The sequence below is a fragment of the Nipponia nippon genome, unplaced genomic scaffold (assembly GCF_047370975.1).
Source record: "Nipponia nippon isolate SJK-2023a ecotype South Korea unplaced genomic scaffold, ASM4737097v1 scaffold_19, whole genome shotgun sequence".
Classification (NCBI taxonomy): Eukaryota; Metazoa; Chordata; class Aves; order Pelecaniformes; family Threskiornithidae; genus Nipponia; species Nipponia nippon.
Genome location: NW_028262335.1, coordinates 8514688 through 8535254, shown reverse-complemented (window position 1 = coordinate 8535254; position 20567 = coordinate 8514688). Strand labels below are relative to the sequence as shown.

The following is a 20567-nucleotide window of genomic DNA, read 5'->3' as shown; positions in this document are numbered from 1 at the left end:
TCTCTCTCAGCTAGTAACCCAAAACCAAACCAGCGCTAAAATACAAACCACAATCTAAAAGGCACACCTAGTTCCTAGATACATTCACACATCGTAGGTTGGAAAAATCCGTCAGAATGACACTCAGTGCTAACTGCCGCTGTACTGCGAGCTCTGCCTCTCCTGTGTGTTCTCAGGACAACGTAGCTAAAAACACGTCTGGTACAGTCTTCCAAGAAATATAGTACAAGCTTCATTAATGATTAGAGAAAAGTTGGGTTCTGCTGGAGTCACATTAATTTCATGAAACATTTCATTATAATAATTAACTTCACCTTGCAATCATGCTACTGATGGTCTGAATTAATTAAAACTACTGCTGTTTCCTTTCCTTTTCTATTTGTTGTGCACCGAAAAAGATCAGAGTTACTAATCCATCAGAACATTTACATTCACAAATCATTTATGTTCATCGTTTATATAAAAATTCCACACGTTATCGTTTCTTATTTCTCACAACAAAAGGGCACCTCTCCTAATTACCAGTCCGTTTTATTTAACACAAAATAGTTAACAATGTAACTGGGGTTTGGGTAGTGCTCTCACAGATGATTGAAAATACCACATTTCTTGATTTTTATCAGAATTACTCTAGGCACGGGGCACTAAAGAACGAAGAAAAAAAGGAAAGTAAAAAAAACCCCAGAGGAATCCTTTTCCAGTCCAGGCTTGACAGAGGGATCTGCCCTGTAACTGCTTCCGAGGATGTAAACTCGGGGTACCAGAGCGCAGGCTCTGGCTGGAGCGTTTTGCAGCACATAACCAAGCGATTCGGGCCAACTACTGCAAGGACGGGTACCGCAGAACCGCCAGACACAACCCCATCCTGAGGCCGATCTCGCTCAGAGCGGAGCGCGGCGTCACCAAAGCTGTACGTCTCTCTGCTGAGAAAAAGTGTTCTTGAGGCAGAGACGGCTCGGGAACACCGTGGTAACTGGAAGCGTTTCCAGTGTCACGGCGATCGGCGGAGATGAAACACGTCAAGTGAGAAAAGTACGTCCGAGTGTTACCTCATTATTTAGGTATCTTTCATAAGAAACAGCACTGTTTACCTGCTGTATGAGTTCTGTCTACTATTTATCTTAGCTTCGTTGTGGCAACACGTTTGTACTTTAGGAAAAAAAGAGCAGCAGAGACGGGAGAGAAGGGCTGCAGCGTTCACCTAAAGCTCAAAGCCCACACCCACTAATTGCACCAGCGTGCGGCAGGAGGGATGGACAAAGACTATTCAAAATGAGCTAAAAAGCGGTTGCTTTACGTTCGTCTTGCAAATAGTTAACCGTACTAGAAACCCAATGAAATAACAAGGCAAATATTTCTACCTACTGTTCGCCTAAGACAACGATCAGACCCAGGTACATGTCTGGCTGGCTCAAGGAGGAGCACACACGTCAAAGTTTGGCCTCCTGTATTTCTGGCCAGAATGGGGCTGCACATTTTGCTTTTGTTCAGATGTTTTCCTCCTTTGGAATCGCCTTCCCTTTGTTTCCACTAAGCCACATTGCCTTTTATTTCCTCTTTTTAAGCCATTGTGTTACATACCTAGGAATCCTGAGCAGAGTCACTGAATATGGATGTAAAATGCATATACGATATCTCCATTATACACACACACACACGCACACATAAGATTGGCTTATTAAACAGAGGCCCCATTTTTTCCATCACTGTAGCTCCTGTTAGTCCTTCTTTTTTCCAATGTATGTAACACAAACAAAAGCAGCAGCTACCATCCTGAAAGCAAGCTCATGGCTATTATATTTATTACATATACGCTGTTTAATATTACGGTCTCCTGAATAAGAACAGCTAAACTGCTGAAGTATTTGCCCCGTGAAGGCAGCAGTAGCAACATGAAAAAACAAAGCAGAAGTCACGTATCATTTTCCAGATGCATTTAGCAAATCGTATCATTTTTCTACCATTCTTTTCCAGGCCTCCTTTAGAAACACAATTATCTCAGTCAATCAAGGATCTTCTATTCTTTCCAAATACCTATCAAGTAAGAAGAAATATAAAGAAAACTGGCTAACATTATTTTACATTTGAAAATTGGTTCCTCAATTGAAAAATAGTTAATGAAACGTCTCAACTAATCTCTATCTAAATAGCAGCATTTTGATCTTTTGTAAATTGGAAAAAACCCCATGCAGAAGTCCAGATTCTGCTGTCAATTACTTCACTAAAAATCCAGGAAAATCCGCTGTACGTTCCTGGGAATGTTCCCAAGTTACAGGGGTGTAAAGAAGATCAGAACGTGGTCTGGGGAGGGAGGGGAGGCGCAAAGGACCATCTCCCCCTGTAAACATGTTTGGTTTTTTCCTGAAAAGCAAATGGTTTTGATTAAAAGCTTGTCCTGGCTCCTATCATCACAATGCTGCTTAGTTATTTTGTGGGTAACCTTTTATTGCAAAAGCTTTTCTTTTCTTTATGTACTTACAAACAAAAACCAAATCTTTGCATGCCTCCTGAACAGGAATGATAAAGCCTTTCTCCCTGGTTTTTAAGTCCCTGTTACAGAAAGGAGTGCACCCTGCTAGCAACGTGAAATTAAATAAAGTTTAAACCAGCAGCGCCAGGAGACAGCACTAGGTAGAAATCAGCAATGCTTAGTCACTCTGAAAATTTATAACATGTTTCCGGCTTTAGGAGTCACTCTCGCAAGGGCCCGCAATCTCTCCTTTCGGAGATCCCTCCTTTAGGAGATCCCTCCTTTAGGAGATCTCTGCTTTCGGAGACCTCCCCTCTCTCAGCCGCAGGATGCTCAGAGCAGAAGCACCCAGCAGAATCTCCCCGGGAACGAACGGTGCGTGGGGTTTTGTGCCCACGAAAGAAACTTTGAAGTCGACGCAAATTGAATTTTCTAAATGTATCTCGCAGGGAAAACGAGGGGATTCATTTTTAAAGCACACAACGGCCCTGGCCAGAAACGTACCCTTCTGGGAGGAATCCAGCTCAATGCCCTTGGCTGCAGTGAAGCAATCACACGAGCAAAACTGGTCATGGCCAGCGGTACCCGCAGGAAGATCATCTGTAACACCCCCCGCGCCCCTTCTTGTTAGTATGGAACTCACACTGACATCAGCTCAATAAAAAGTAATGAAGAGCAAAAGCATTCTGTACCTCCAACCAGGGCTAACGACAGTATCTCTGAAACCCTACGCCACTTCTGCTTTGGTATTTAGTAGTCCGGCGTTTCTTAGGACCGGGACGAAGAACTTGGTTTTGCAATCTAGTAGTTTTATTTTGAGTGTCTAAGAGTTGAAATACAGGGGGTTTGTATCCAAAAGGCACCTTGGCTACTTGTGAATTATGAATTCACCGAGTTTGGAGAAAGCACACGGCAGCTCGCAGACATACATGCTTATGAACTGTTTGACATTTTTCTTTTCTATTTATATTTGCAGCTTACTCTCTTAGTTTTCATGACAACCAAATGCACTCACAGCCACCTTTATCCTTTGAAGCTTTACAATCCAGAAGAATTACTACCAGTTTCAATAAAAGAAGTAACCACCAACTAACACCAGAATCTTTCCAGGAGAGAAAGTAGTGAGACTTGGGTTTGTGTAGCGGTGGCGTGAAAGAAAACTTGGAACGAAGAGGAAATTCCGGAACAAGCATGGTTAAATTGTCTCCTCTATAAATAATAGTACAAAAATCCACAAAGATTTTTCATGTGCTGCTGATTGCTCTAAGTACTGCCGCCATTCAACTGAGTCCATAGGCTGTCATAATCAATAGCTTAGGAAACAGTATATCCTTACTCTGACTTTACTCCTCCCCCCCCAAAGCATCCAGTGCCTCTAGTTATCAATCGCGATCATCCGCTGCTTTTTACTCCGGGTTTTTTCATTCCCACCAGCTGGCCTGACCTAAGACTCTTCAATCTTGCGGGAAAGAAGGCTGGGGGGGGGAATATTTTGCTTTGCTACTGTTTCATTATATTCTGCACCTTTTTATTTTCTTCCTCACGAAGAAGCATTTGCTTGCTACCCACCCCCTTTTAGGTGAATTTTAGTAAATTTATTTATTAAGAAGTTGTAAAAGAGTGGTCACTGCAGAGAAAAAATACAGAAAAGAGGATGAGTGTGTATGATAAACAGCTGCTCTTTCCAACCAGATTGCTGCATGCACTAAAAATACGCACAAACCAAAATCTCCAGATGAGGGACAAGGACAGAAGGACATGCAGTGGACTGGGCTTAGAATAAAATGTGATACAGCCTTCCGGTTTCTGGCAAATTTTGTTTATATATGTAGTCCTTAATCTAAGCACTTATAAGAACCTGGGAAAAGCCAGCAGCGTACAAGTTAACATTTTAAAAAGAAGAAATGTGCATTCATGTAAAAAAACCCTGTATGAACCCCGTTTCTTTCCCCAGTCTAAGACTTTTTTAAAGAAACTCAAATTCAAAATATTTGGTTTTTCTCTTCCTTTAATATTTGTGCTTTTCTACTGCTGCTGGTAAAAATTCTTGGAAACAGCTTCACCACCCGTTTGCCAGGATGAATGCTAGGGAAAAGTCACCCGCACAGCGCACTGAGCAAAACTGCACTGTGAAGAAGTGAACGTATCTAGCTGGCTAAAGCGCTGGAAGTATTAGATAGCGCACGCAGCTGCGCTGATCCTGCTGAATCTTCCGGGAGTCCCGACAGGTGTCCCTCAGTGTGGGCTCAGGGAAGCTGGAGGATGCACAGCGAGAAGCCGGGTCAGTCGGAGGCTCCTGCAAACCAGGATTTTCTGCGCGGAATGAAGGACGGTAAGGGACCTCAGTAACAGGTGAGGGCAAACGTAACGGCCCCCAAGATATTTATCCTGTCATTCTGTGACACTGAGACGGGAGCAGCCTGTGTGTGTCACAGAAAGCACCGAGCGGCTCACGGCGTAAGACAAGGAGTTGATGATAAATGTTGGCTCTTGGTTAGAGGGCTCCTTGTTGTAAGAGCACTTGTGAGTAGTGGTGAGTGGGCCCTGAAGCAATCAGCGGCTCATTTTAACTAAGCAGGCTGAAATTTAGAGCTTTGTGCCTCAGTCTCTTCTGGATTGCTTAAATCATGAACATTTGTGATATTTTTGGGTTTTTTTTTCTGCATCCACAGTTATTTAAAAGCATTTTAAAACAGGAACTAAGTTCACAAAGTGGGCTGACATTTTGCGCACCCTGAGCTAGTCTCATTTTACGTGAGCTGGCTCACTTCGGATTCACTCTGGCTTCCCTGTCAGCGACAGATTTGTAAATGGTTTTGTCAGAAGTGTGGTTTTCCATCCTCAGCTCAGTTTTTGTGTGCATCCAAATACGCCTCCTGTTTGCTAACTGGTAACAACATTAAGACTGTATTTCTCATTTAAGTTAGGTCTGAAACAGTAACTTATATTTGAATTGTACTCGATTTGAAGTTCGTGAAACTCCCAACTTGGATTGCTCATCTTGAATCCATTTTTGGGTTTAAGCTTCAAAGAACGTTACAAACATTAGCTAACATTATCAAAATCCTGTCAGTTCCATGTAATATCCCTCGCCCACACCCCCACCTAGAGACTGCTCTACCAGCATTTCTGTAACGTGCCTATCAGGTTTTTACTTTTCTTCCTCCTCAGCAGACTCCCAAACCATCTCCCACTCTCACTCCCCTCAAATACAGATAACAACTGAGTTTACAGCTTGGAATCGCGCTCTCTACTCACCGCTGTCAACCGGTCACATAAACTTTCTACCCTTCTGATGGCAAGGAAATACCCACCGCTGGTTTCCATTTGTCTCACTGTGTTTTGTTAAGAGAACCTATGTTTCACACCAGGTGTTAACCTTTCACACGACCTTCCCCACCACAAAAGGAGTCAAGGACTGGAAGATCACCTGAGCGCAGGGGTTTTGGATCATTTCAGGGACGCCGCAGCAGAGCTGCTGAACAGATGAATCCCTCGGTCGCTTCCATGCAGGGCTGCCACTACACACTGTCCTCTGGCCAACCCACCCCAGCATCTCTTGAAGTGGTGAGCTGAGCACAGCGACCTAGTAATCGCCAAAGTCATTACCTGGTCGTTAACGTGACACACGGCTAGATTCTGTTCATCACAGGAGCAGGCCACGCGGATGTACTTCAGCCAGTTCCCAGCTCCACTCTGGCTAGCATCAATACAGAATTTCTCATTTCCCAGGTCGTCGGCAATCTGTAGAAGAAGAGGAGAAGAAGAAATACGTGGGTGATCTGATAACAAACGATAGCTACAGAGAGAATAAAGGCGAATTATTTGCAATGCAGGATTCCAAACCAGAAATAGAAAGTAGAAAGCTGGATGGCGTACACGATTAATAAAGAGACATATGAAATCAGCTCTTAGGCATAATCCGAAGTTCCTGGTTAGCAGAACCGCCAAGGACATACATCGGAGCTGCCCGTGAGTAACAGGCTCAGGGTTACAATCGCTACGGAGACAAACACACAGTTCTAGCATCCACACCAGCTGAAGTAAGCAAAGCAGGTATCTGCTTCAAACTGTATTGATTTGAACGATAAGGGCCTTAAACTACTCCATCTTCACGTTATCTATTTTATCCTTTCATGCAGGATCATTTCTTATTATAAATATAAAATTACATTCCTTTTTTTACTAAACTTTCAAAACAGGTCGCTTTCCACAGCGCTGTGAAATATATTTTAAAAAATGCTATAACAAATGATGCTTTCATTTATATATCTACAACACCAGAAATTCACTGACACTAGAGGATCTGTGTGGTTGAAGATGAGATAAAATTTGGCTAGGGTGCAAAAGAAGGATCCTTCCAAATAAAAACCCTCAAATACTTAAAAGTCCAGGTGTGGGAAAAAGGGTTAATTAAAGGGTTGTGGTCTAAAGAAAATCACTGTGTTACCAGGAAGAGACTTAGCACTTTTTCTTTCTTAAGACAGTAAAGTAAGTTCGATGACACAGAAAGAGAAAAGATGCTCAGCCTTCCACACCAGTGTTTGTGATGATCCATTTTGCAACTCACTCAAAAAAGCACATTTTAAAAATTGCACAGGATACCACCAACACGAGGAAAAGCCCACGGAGTCCTAAGGATGGCAAGACTATATTCTGCTCATAAGTGGGCCTCCTTATTACAGAAACTCCTTTTTTCCCTAGACTTAGATTTCCCTCTACCCCTACCAGACCCTGTGTCATTGCAAATTACTTCAGTCATCAAAAACTCTTAACATGCTTTTCCTAGCAATTAATTCTCCCAAAATCTCACGGGACACGATAATACTTTCCCATCTATTTCAAGACAGAGAAAAAAGAAAAGGTAGGAACAAAGGAAAGGAAAAATTAAAACACGGCGATGACAGCGACAAATCAAGTCTAAGGTCAGGCTGAGAAATGTTGGGGCGACGTTGTCAGCTGGGGCTCTCGCTGCCCAGCTCCCGGCACCCGCGGCGCGCCAGGACCCCGCCGGCAGCGGCTCGGGCCGGCCGCCCGGCCAGGCAGCGTCACCGCGACAGCTCCCACCGCTCCGCACCGGCGCGGACGTACCCTGGCCTCTCGCCGCCAGCGCTAAGCCTTTTCTTTTGTCAAGCTACGTGTATTAAAATGAACGAAGGGAAGAGCATGCCGTTAGTATTTGGCTTCTTCCTTCCTAATCAAAATACAGCACTGAAGCTTCAGTGAAACACCGCGTTTTCTCCCAGATCATGATTGTTTGGGACAGAACTGGTGAGAGAAACAACCCTCCCTGCGCTCAGTTCCATTAATCCCCTGCTCGGGAACACTCTAGCAGTTGCTTACCAATTAGACTTCAGTAGATTTAGCTAAATGGACAGGCCCTGTCTCTAATAACAGCAAAGCGCAGAAAGTCACCGAGTTGCACTAGAATATTGCACAGAAGTATTTTAAACGAAAACTACGCACAGCAACACCATGCACTCAAATTGTCCTTTAGTTTTATAACACACTTGTGAGGGATTCCTAATAAACTCACTTTATAGCTCAAGAAGCAAGACAAAGGGATGACCACTAAACACCTGGAGTATTCTTGCACGCTCCTGTGTTTCCAGGTTATTCCTCCACCTGGCGCTGGCGGCCGCTCTGCGGATTAGACCCCTAGGTCTCAAGTTGGGCATTCAAAGATAACAAGGAACACACAATTAGCGGCCACTTCAGGCAAGTTTGGCTTCAATGACTTCCTCAGAACACAGTAGCAGAAGCACTGACGGAGTTTAGTTTTCAATCCAACTGTCTTGGCCATGAAACATCATCCTTCCCCTCGGAGAGAAACCCTGCCTTGTTCATGCCTCGCATTCCAGCTTCCTGAGTAAATAAAACCGGAGTTGCACAGGCAACGTCCTTTGCCACACTGCCCCAGTTAATTTCCAGAGCAGATCTATCTACTCAGGTTCTGTAAATGGGAGAGAGCTCCCCTGTCCAAACCAACATGCAATTCACAAGTCAAAAACCGCGTTGCAAGACATTTTCTGCTGGCAATCTTGTTAAAATTATATTAGCAAATTCTGGTTTACGTGAGCTGATTCTCAGTCATTTGTTTCATTTTCATCTCGTTCGTTTTGTTTTTAAAGCAAACTCTAGCAGCAGCAATCCCTCCTTGTGCTTTCAGACGTCGCGCACATGGCTCAGCGCCGCAGGTTTCCTGATGCACGCAGCGAAGCCGGCAGCCGCGCAGGCGCCGCGGCAGCAGCCGGTCCCCGGTCCCGCAGCAGCTCTCAGGCTCTCTGCCCCCGAGCCCCAGAGGCTCTGCGGTGGAGAAGAGGGTAAATGATGCACATGCAGGTGCTCAGGAGGACTGCAGGGCACTAAACACAAATCTTTTGCCCATTTCCAGGAATTTCACCCCGTGCCACCTAGCTCATCCCAAGTTATCCAGCCCTGCCTCTGAACCCCAGTCCCGCGCATTTTGCCACACAGCCCTAACTTTCAGGACTCAGATTTTTTTTTCTCCAAATCCCAGGTTCCTTGCCCATCAACCCTAGCATCTTTTCCCTGTCTTGCCCCAATACATATTCCCAAGCTTGCAAACCTCTCCTCTTGCACCCTCAATGCCCGTCCCCTCACCAGGATAAGCCTCAGTCCCCTCTCCTCCTGTGCAGTCTCTCTCCTCCCTCCTTCCCACCTGCACCGTACCTGGCACAGGTCTCCTCGCTTGCGAAGCCCTGGCCCGCTCCCCACACCCTCCGGTCCCCACAGCCCCGCAGAGCCACTCGCACTCAGTCCCATCACTTCTCATCACTCACCGGTTAAACAACTCCACCCCAGCCCTCCCCTGGCTCTTCTCTTCATCTCCCGGATGCCTTCTCCACCATCACCAGGGCCTCTCCTGATTCCTTCTCCCACAATAAACACAGTTCCCTTTTCCAATGGGAAGAAGGAAGGGAGCAGAGGAATTTCCTTAGGCAAGTGAGCCTCAGATCATTAGAACGTGTTACTGAACGTAGCCATGAGCTGAACCCAACGCATGAGCTAGCCATTTCACAGCCAGGAGCCCTGGGGTTTTCAGCTCCCCACATTTAAAAGATGAACTGCTGCACCTTGCACTGGCTGCGGGTTCTCGGTGGCCCTCGAGCGCCGGAGCCCTTCCCCTGCCCTGCCCCACGCTGGCCCCGAGGCTGCGATGGCGTGAACTCCTGTGGCGAGGGCGACGTCGGGGGAACAGCGGCAGAGCCGGGTCCGACCACGAGCACTGTTTCCACAGTGAACACGTAAAACCGTACACTTGCAATTAATCCTCCATCGGCCCGAACGGAGCAGGACGGCCGAGGTCAGGTCTCATGCCAAAGTAAAGGACGATGAGAAAACCCTGTCAGGAACCACCAATTTATGTCCAATGTTAAATACACATGTGAATCAAATCGAAGACATATCGCATGCAAAGGGATTTGGGGAGTGTTTGTGCTTTTTTGCTGTAGATACTCCCCTCAAAATTGCTTGCATTTATTCAGGCACCCGAAGCTTTTCGAAGAACCACCTGGAGGAGCTGAATTTGCTCTTCAGTGATTTGGAGGGGGAGGAGACCCCAGCAAAGCCCCTGCTCTTCCCTGAGCAGACTCCGTCTCAATAACTGGTACTTTCTAATGCCCTTGTTTACCTCCCCTTGAGCTCCACTCGTAACAGCAAAGGCCTGATACACAGCGGTAATGTCACAGGAAGCCAATTTAAGGCAGTTTGGACTTTGCAAGAAAAAAAACAACAAAAAAAGCGTTCTTAACGTGGGTTGAAAAACTCTTGCCGAGTTTACTCAAGCTAAAATAACAATAACTTCTGTTTTATCTCAGGGAACCCCTAGGAACATGGAGGCTGACTAAAGCTGTTGACTGTTGTTGAGATTAAAGTACTTGTCTTGGCCTTACTGACCCCAAATTAGCTAACGAAGCGGAACAGCCAAGGCAGCACCTTGGGGGGCAGGAGGGGGACACACCTAGGCAGAAAGAGATAACAGCTCCCAAGGAAATCGGCTGGAAACCAAACCCGAGATGAATCATCAATGTTCAGCTGTTGATCTGAAGCCACTTTGGGTATATAGCATATATTTTGTAATGGTTTGAATAAGAAGCAGCCCGCTAACCTCCCAGTACCGTTCATTTATACAGCAGCAATCAGTGAAATTAAGTCACCCTGGGAATACACTACGGCAACCTCCAGGACTACACAAATAGTCTTTCAGAGCTGTATCTTACAGATACCCTGTTTCATATTCTAGAATTGCTTGGTTGAAGACACTCAGATAGCTCTGGGAAAACCCAGAATTCAGCTCAAATTCACCAACTGTTTCGCAGGGCCCCTGCACAAGGCTCAACAGCTCTGCTTCAGAATGAGGTCCTGTCTGAGCTAGAAATCACCTGAAACTCTGTGGTTTTATCTGAGTGGAGCTTTAAAACCCAAACAGGGGGTGTGAAATCTCACAGATCAAAATGAGAAAAAAAAAAAAAAAAAAAGTTGTACGAAACCCTGAGAACTGAAGCCCGTTTTTCACACACACACTCACTCCACTCCACAAATAGAACAAGCCATCACGAACCAAGGCCCAGCAGCATCACTGAACGGTATTTTGCGTATTACTATCCCTTATCGAACGGCATGCTTCTGTTGTTATCACTAAGGAACCTTTCAGATCGGAACGGCTGGAAAACAAAATAAATGTTACGGAGGTAGAAGAAAGTGGACAGAGTATCACCAGCAATACAGTTGCTGAACAGCAGTAAGTTATCACTTGCCAGCTGAACCACAGTGAAGCAATTATGCAAGTTCTCCTATCCCATTGCACAGACTAGTAAAAGGCATTATTTTTAACTAGGGAATTCCTGAGGAAGCGTGCGGGCAGCCCACTGATGAGAGGCTACAGTCAAGCTGAAACAATATAATTGCATTTGAGCAGATGGGCAGACCCCGAGATAGCGATCGTGGCATCTGCACCTGGAGCTGGCCAGTTCTTCCACTGCCACCCGTAGCGCAGATGGAGGAGCAGAAACTCCTTCAAAACTGTACATTTTAGGTGTGCTACCTTTTATGCACGCCAGAGAGACCTGGCTCTGACTTCCACTTCTCCCATGTACTGCAGTTTCACTCACTCACTGATTCCGAGGAAGACACATTCCTCAGGAGCGAATAAAAATCAATCACAACGGGACCTAATGACAGGGAACAGATTATAGCCAAGTTGTACAGAACGGCTGGTCTACAGTTTTACTGGGTGTAAACCCTTGTAAGTCTAGAGTTATCTAGCTTTCTAATTTTCATGGAACATTATCTCCCTGATTAATAATAGCATTTTTTTCTGTGTGCCCACGATCCAGGAGCAAACAAAGGTAAGTATAGGTTAAACTACTAGTTATTTAGTCCCTGGCAGTTAGGTATTCATTAGATACTTGCAATTTATCGCAGGCACAAAAATAAAAGCAAGATACTATTTACAAGAACACAGGCTAGTCTTATAAATCCTGCCTTTAAATGACAATTGTTCCATAAATATATCAGTATTTGCAAACACATAGTATATGCCTTTCCCCTACAGCTGAAGTAAGAAATACAGGTGATATCTCCAAGGTTGGCAAATACCTTAAATGTTCATTTACTAGGATGCTTCAGTATTTGTCTAACAAAAGGTCAAACTGTCTGGAGAGGACGATTTTTCTCAGGCTCGGTGAGACACAGTATGTGTAATCCGCCGATCCCCCAAGGCGCTGCAGGACCAGTTACACAGCAGGGGCATTCTCGAGCGAGTCCAGCTCTTTGTGGTTGACACCTCTAATTAAAGATCAAGTTCACACGCTCACGCTCTTTTCTGAGGTTCTATATGAAAGTTATATCACAAATTAACAAACACCGAGAAATCCAATAGTAATCACAGATTACCATCTGCAGTATATATTTTTTTGCCAAACGTGCACACACAGAATAATCTCCTAAGTCCCTCTTCCCCCCACCTTAAAAAACTCCGGAAAAAACAAACCGAAATCTTTTACCACATCTTCTTCCAGTTTAGACCAGAAGGAAATCAGAAATTTCCTCTGCCAAAATTCTCCAAACCAACTGTCTACGAGTCATTGTCAGTAACAAAAAAGATTTTCTGTTTGAAGGCTTGCTTTTGGAATGCACATAAATCATCCATTTTTTTGTATGCTTTTTAGAAGAAGCATGACCAGCACTAAGAGATAACTGATGCTCTGAAGAAGCCCAAATGGAGACAGAAAAGGGAGGCAAATGGTATCATCTATGGGTAAATTAAAGACAGCAAATGGAAGCACAGAGGGATTCATCCGCAGCAGCCTGCTGGAAGGCTCAATTCACCACAGCCACCTGATTTGGGATGTACTCATTGAAACAGTCATAGGTAGCGCTATTAAAACAACTGGTTATTCACAGTTAAGACCAGAACTAAATTCATCTCTATCAAGGACTAATCAGTGCCTTTAATCATAAGACCATTCATCCATAGGCATCCCTGTTTTCCTGGACAGGTGAAGGCTGACGTCAGATATTTAGCACCAACAGCAAAAAAAAGATGCCACAGGAAGAAAAAAGCCAACAGAAAATCCCGTGTAATTAGCAGGAATCTGACTTGGTGGAGTTGAAATTTAATAGCTGTACTGCTGCTTGCTCTTTGCGCTCAGGCGAGTTCCGAAATCAGTGAGGTAGCAGAGAGGTCTCTCCGATGGATAATCACTTAGATGTTAAAAGAAGTTAACAGAGAAAAGGACAGGGGAAAAAAGGGGGGAAGATAAGGGAGGGGAGAAAAAGAGAAAAGAAATTTATAATTAGTAATTGGTAACGTTTTTGCAAGTCTAAAACCATTACGTGCTGATATTCCAGTCAGCTGCAGGGCAACGCACTTTACCTTCTTGCTTGTCTAAGGTCTGCAGTACAGTAGCGCTGCCCCACAAAGCCGTGTTCAGTGCAAGAACACATTTTGTCCGTCTTACCTCTCCCCCAAGCCAAACTACAGGCGGCCTGGGACAGACATGTGCAACTTGTCGATCTGTTGGAAAAGTAAGCTTTCATCTGGATTGCAGCCTGTGGGCATTCCCATAAAGTTAATTATTGTGGGAGCACTTCCTTTGCATCTCCCTCTGATCAGTCTTCCATTTTACCCCACCCACCCAATCATGGACTTCTCATTGCTTTTTCTTCATTGAACATGCCAAAAACTAAGGTTATCTTTTTTCCCTCTGCTGCAGATGGCGAGTTCAGTATATACTTTTATTTATTAACCCGAGGCACGTCCCCCATCACTTTTCTCTTCAAATCCAACAGTTCATCCAAGTATTCTCAACTCCACTCCCCCTCCTTGCCAGTAACAGTGCCATGATTTTGCCTTGCTGAGCCGTTTGCTGTCCTTCCCAGCATGCTATCTTTTCCCCACTCCGAAGTCCTCATCCTCGTCGGTCTATCTGGTTAAAACAAACGCACCTTCGTGTTCATTTGGACTGCAGGGGTTTAGGCTGGCCCATCGCAGAGACACGAATTTTGGATCCAGACCCAGAATGCTGGCTGTGGTTGTGGTTCAGACTCATCTCTACCCAGCCAAAAGGAAATTGTTGTCATGTTCCAGGACTCACTTTGCAGCTTCATCTGCTGTCTGCTCAACAGCATTCAGGATTTGAATCCAAAAGGCTCATTGATCTTGCAAAGGCTCTGTTTCATAATTTATTAACATCAGAAATGCTGAGTTATGAAGCAAAAGTTATGGAAAAATTCTCTTGAACGTTTACAATTTTTTTTGCACATCATTTGAGGTTTCCTGCTTCTCTAATTTGTGGGCTCTCTGTTGGGTTGTTTCTTTCACGTTTTAATGGGCAGCGTCCAACATTTGGCCTCCGCAGAGGTGTGCTGTAGGACTGGAATGCCTAGGGATCTGTCGTCAGTTAGCTTAATGGATTCCTAGTGTGCATGAAGAAACGAAGCAACCATGAGTTTGCCATCAGTGACCCAGCGTCCTGTTGCTATAACATCCCTCCCCAGAAGCCGAAAGTGTAATAAACCTTCTCATCCCATAGTTGCAGGATCTGCCTTTGACAGTTTGGCTGATGTACGCATTTTACTTGGCAGGAGTTAGAGGGAGATTTTTCCTTTTTTTTTCCTTTTTGCTTTAATGACCCACAAGCTGATTTAGAGCAATAAACTGTTGCCATGAAGTTTTGTTGTGTTTCTTTTAAATAAAGGGGAGGGAGGGACTGCTACAATTTATGACTTTCAGAAGTAACTGAAACAGAAAGTCCATTCTTGCCACAAAATGAAGAGAAAAAGACTTCATCCAGAGAAACACCTCTGTCAATGTGTAGACATGAAGCCTAGATGAACTCATAAATTCAGCACTCTGCCTGCAATTAAGCAGGCTTCCTGGTGATTTGACAAAGAGTTAATGAGAAACGTGTCAGACAAAAACAGGTCATAGCACTGAAAACTGATGGGAAGAGCAGCTGAGCCAAACCCAACTTGTTTGCTGCCCCCAGCTTAGGGCCACAGCAAAAGCTCTAAGTATATTCAGCGAGAACTACTTTTCTTTGTGTAAACGCCTTGTCCAAATGTAAGGTCCTCCAGCACAGCCTGGAGCCAGCTCCCCATCCCCAGAAATGCCAGATGATAAGGAGAGAAAATGCTATTCCCTGAAAGCCTCTACCTGTGCTTTAACTTACGTGTGTGCAATAGACCTCTCGCCATCACCCCGGGCAAGCTACTCGGGCCCTCCTCTTCAAAACACTCGTGCACGCCCACGGACGCGCGTAGGTGGGTAGTCCAGGGGACTCCAGGGACCCCTCCTGGGAGTAAAGTTCTCAGTGCTATTAAATGACTGCCGATCAGAAAGCTTAATTCAGCTGCGACTGACTTTCCGGCTCCGTGAACTGGCTGCGTGGCCATCCTCGGGAGCGTCCTCCGTGCCCACATTCACCCCTGTTCGCAAGCAGACTTTCAGATTTTCAGCAGAATGGCAGCACGCACAGAAACCACGGGCTCTGTGACAAAAGCCCGGCATATCGAAACACTGGGGAAGCTCCGAGGAGAGAAAAAGAGATCTTTATGGATCTCCTCCTCTCAAACAAGCATGTTGCTGTCTCGCCGCTACTGAGACAGAGTGGGGAGATCCATGGGCGAGAGGCAGCCCAGCCGGAGAGCGCTGGGGCAGGCAGATCTGCGATGCCGGGCAGAGGCAGGAGCGACCGCTGCTGAGCCCGGTGCCGCAGCCAGCTCTGGGATGCAGCGCACCGCTGTAGCCAACGGGAGAGAGACCGATTCAGGTTTTTAAAAGAACAAATGTTTTTGAACTTTCACTCCCACTCAAGCCACACGTCTGGAGTGGAAATTTTCCACTGGTGTATGCGTTTCTGAGTTTGCTGTTGTGCTACCGTATTATCTGGTTTCATGAAGGATCTGAGGGAAAAATATCAGCAAGCTGCAGGGAAGGCTGCTACTGAGACATACTTTTGTCATGGAAAAATAACCTTCTCATTCTTTTTTCCACCACATCTAAAGAACATGAGAAATCGCAGGAAACAAGGCTGTTTTCTACCAAAACGTCCTGTTCGATTTCCAAAGCAGAGGAGTCTGGATAGCTCACACAAGCTTTGCAAGCGAGGCTGAATTTCTTGAGCGTTTTTGAATCCAACGGAGCCTTTTGAAGGTCTGCCCATTATTAACTGCTATTCTCTTACATACCAGCACAGAGCAGCCAGCAAGTGTTTCCTACGTGTCAGTTAGCTTTGCATGAGGATAAAAAGCCTGCAAAATTGCAGTGTCATCGATGTGTCTTTCAAGCACAGCAGATTCATTCCAGCTGAACGTACACCAGACCTGACCATCAATAGCAAGCCTCGCAGGAGAAACCAACAGCAGCAATAATTACATGGTACGCCATTTACAGAGCTTGTTAAATACGATCTGCATGAAAGCATCTCCTGCTCTGCGGAGCAGCTTGATGCAACAGGCACCACAGTGCTTCTGACGCCGCACTGATTACACAGCAGAGCAAGTTCTGTGCAAAGGGGTGAGGAGGAGAAGCCAAGAACTCGTGAGAAAAATCGACACTGGCGCTGCTTTCCCTCTCGCGTACACACCACTCCTCCGCCTTGGAGGTGTAGTTTTGCTACCCAGAAGACAACCCCGAATAACACAGGATGCCGAAGAAGGTGCTACCGACGCCAGCTCCTGTTGAAGCATGAAACCAATTCCACCCCCTTGTATTTCTCTCCCACCCTTGTTCTCTTTGAGGGCAATCAGCTAAGCTTGCACAGCAACATCTAATCACCACGCAGAAAAACATAAAGTAAAAAATGTCAAAACAGAAGACGACTTTCAAGATGATGGCAGGCATTTATCTCAACAAAAGCTCATTTTTCACTAGTAACGTAATTCATACCACACTGATTTAAATTAAACAGTAAACCGTAAAAAATTATGCTTGAATCAAATCACAGGGTTGCCTCAGATATTGTACACACAAGTCAAGAAAGGGATTTCCAGTTCTTTGCAATATACACACGCAAAAACTTTGATGTTTTCCTCCCCCCTGAAAGAGTTCAAGACATCACACTTTTGTACAATTCTACTTCATTTTGCTTCATTTTAAAAAATAGTAATTAGTAAAGTAAAAAAAAATAAGTAAATAGATGTAAATATAAATAAAGTAAATATAAATATATATAAAGTAAAAAAAATTATAAGCTTAATAGATGAAAAATACATGGGAACTGGAGAGAAGTCTTCATCTGACAAACAAAAGACAGAGACTACTTGCAGGCAGATGAGGATTTAGGGTTTCAGGACGTTTCATTTCACTTACTTGGGAAGAGGGAGCAGAAGCAAGAAGTACAGCAGTGCTGAACTGGAGTGCCTGTTGCAAGGGGATTCGCTAGTGTCTTAGCTTCCGTGAGACACGGAGTGCTTTCGGGTATGATTAGCCAGGTACTATTTCAAAAGGAAGATGTGGTGCTAAAAAGGCTGTCCCGAAGGAAAGCGTGCCAGTCAGCCACGGGGAAGGAAGACCAGAGCAGCACTCCTGGTGAAAGCGAGCAAACGCAGGCCAGAAGCTGAACAGAACCTTATTGTAGTAAGAGGGGAACAATTTCTGGTGGTAATTTCTCCAGGAGTCCTCTTACCACTTGAGACACAGCTCCCCAAACAGCTCTCCTCAGCCTTTTGCCCCCAGTGCTCCAGCTAAATGAGCTTTGCTGTTTTTCAAAAGCGAACAATTCCCACAATCCAGCTGAAGGCCCTGCAAGGCCGGACACGTAAGACTTCTTCCTACACTTCCCCGAACGGTACACCCGTCTGTTGTACGGGACCAAAACCTCAGCAGCCCCCACCCCTGGTGCAGCGTGGAGGTTTACGACTCCAGAGTGCTCACTAAGCAAAACATCTGGCTCGGCGTTACTGTGAAGAGATTTGTAAGACTTCAAGTCTTAGCCTCATTGCTCTACAAGCTTGTTACAGGCATCTCGATGATGCTCAGCCTTGAGGAATTTTGCCACTTTTAGCAGCCATGCATGCCTTTTGGAAACGGCAGATGTTGTCCTACAAACATCTGATTCCTGGTGCAAAAGTGCCAAAGTGCGGCACAGTGGAGATGCCAGTTCCACGCAGGTCCTGCATTAGAAATATTCACTTACGCGCTGCTGAGGACCGAAAATGAACAATTCTCCACAGAACTCTGAGCTAAAGTGAACGTTATAACACCCTCAGGTACAGGGCAACGCGTGCCGTCCAAAGCAGTTAATTTTTGCAAATTCGGGCCCCAAAATCACATGGTTGTCTTAAAATTCATGAGATGATAAAAATGCTGATGGATTCTTTTCGCTTTCTTTTTGGTTTCCGAGTCTGTTGCCTGTAATTGATTCACCTTGGGGTTCCCCTGTGCCCAGCAATTAAGAAACCTGAGGTCCTGTACTAACCGCTTGTTTCCAGGAACTGGGGCTTTACACCGAACATTAAAAGTGGCAAGACACACATCATTTGTTACGATGAAACCAAAGAAATTGGCTCCTTCTCCTTATTCATACTCAAAGGTGCTACTGCTGTAACGAAAACGCAGCCGGCCTTAAAAATAAATTCTGATCAGCTCCTTTAGGTGTGCTTTGGGTGTTGCGCTAGATCAGTATGTATGGAGGTTACTGCTGCTTGTTTTAAATCATTTCTTATTACTACAACTTTATTTTAATAACGTTTTGGGAACGGAGTTGTGGAACACCACTAACATGTAGACCTCTTCAGAGTGATTTATTGAAAGCACTGAGTGCCAAAACCATTTGCCGCATTTTACACTCTGGCCAAAAAAGTAGCAGAGACTTCAAATGCCCATTCATACTGCTAATATCAATTACAAAATACCAGCCTTTTTACAGCGTTAGCAAAGTCCACTGAAGGATCTAGCACGAGAAGATCCACGTGAAATAACATTGTCTTATGGCCTCTTACGAGCCTTTTCCTCGGGAAGAATTCAGACTGTTACCTGACGGTCCTGGCAGCTCCGCTCCCTTTCCCCTGCAAACCCCTTGCCCTCAGATTATACTTGATCATTAATAATATATGAAACAAATTATAACATCAATTATCCAGGTACCCCAGGGAAAGGTGAATGAATTCAGATACCTGAGGTTCTTGAAATTGCACATATTTTCCATTTAATTAATAGATTTGGGGATATACGGCCCAAGTTCAACAGGAAGATGCAGATGGCTGATGTCCAGGTAACTAAGCCCATGTCCTGTGCTATATTGGATGGATACAGCTTCTGTGTCTCCCTCCCTAAAACTAAGAGGAGAATTGTTCTTAAAGCTCAAGAGATGGAGTTATCCTGCCACCTGGTTCTGGTGCTTGGGCCACGTTTTGAACACCTCAGCATACCACAAATCAAACTTTCTGTCAGGGAATTAAAACTACTGGGAATCAAAAGTGCAGGGAATCAAAATTACTGGCAGGGTAGGCTATAAGCAGCGTAACAAGACCAAGCTGTTAAACCTCTCCAGAGGCAGGAAAGGACATAAGGTTTTATTCTGTCCATGGCCAGTGCCAGTTACACCCGTGCAAGGACAAACACTGTGTTGGTCCCACTTCTGCCTTCACCCACAGCTTCTGCCTGACGTGCAGAAGCACCTGCGCACGAGCACCCTGCCTTAGGTACTGCCGAAACGAGGCTCAAGTTGGCCATGACCGACCGGCACTGGGCACAGCTGGGAAAGAAGGGCACCACCATCACAAAAGCTGACAAAGGTGCGGTTCAGAGCAGCAAAGCAAGGAAGAGAGGGCAAGCCCAAAACAGACAGCTATCCTGCTCTTCTACCGCAACATTTCCCAACAACGATATGCCTAATACAGAGGATTATTATCCCTCCTTCCTTTTCATGCCAGCATATATAATGGCAATCAAGCGGTCGAGGAATATTTGTCTGGAAGTGTATACTTTTCCACATACTAGCTCTAAATGCCTTGAATTTGCAGGCCAAAAGGGTGCATATTACCATAGCTTTAGCCATGACCTTACACTTTCAGAACAGAGGTTTAAAAAAAGAAGAAAAAAGAAAAACCAACCACAAAAAGAAACCCTCAAGCAAAGCCCAGCACCGCGCTCCCGCCGAGCCGACAGCCCCGCGAGCGCAGCTGCACCCAGGCCTCATTTACACAGGAAACCCCCCCAAAGGTGCCAGGGCCGCGCAAGGAAGCACAGTCCTTGTAACCTTTCTTATCAGAAATGAGTAAGGCAGCTGCTTTGCAGACTATTCTCATGCTCTTTAGAAGGTGTGAAATAGATGAGTTTGTGAACTGGGCTGGCACTGAGAAAAAGAATGAAAGGATATTATAGGTTTCCCTCCTGAACAACGCAGCCGATCACAAACAGGAACAGCAGACCCCTGTTTAAAGAGCTTTGAAAACAAAGCAGCCATCTCGCACCGAGCCAAAGAGAAATTTTCTCTTGATGTAGTAACAATGTACCGCTCACCTCTCATAAAGCTGAAACGTGTGATTTCTTTATAGTTGATATTTACCGAAAACATTACCAAAAGAAGGTGCAAAAATGAGGCAATGAAGCCTGTGCGCCCGCTCC

The 20567-nt window shown here is 45.1% G+C and overlaps 1 protein-coding gene across 3 annotated transcripts in view; it reads right to left on the bottom strand.

Moving 5' to 3' along the window:
• The window catches only part of PRDM16 (PR/SET domain 16), a 354915-nt gene that overhangs the window by 44984 nt on the left and 289364 nt on the right, over positions 1-20567 (bottom strand). For all 3 annotated transcript variants that reach the window (XM_087755352.1, XM_087755353.1, XM_009460869.2), the window contains one exon: positions 6080-6214. In XM_087755352.1, coding sequence (XP_087611478.1) covers positions 6080-6214 — 135 coding nt within the window. The remainder of the gene's footprint in view (positions 1-6079; positions 6215-20567) is intronic.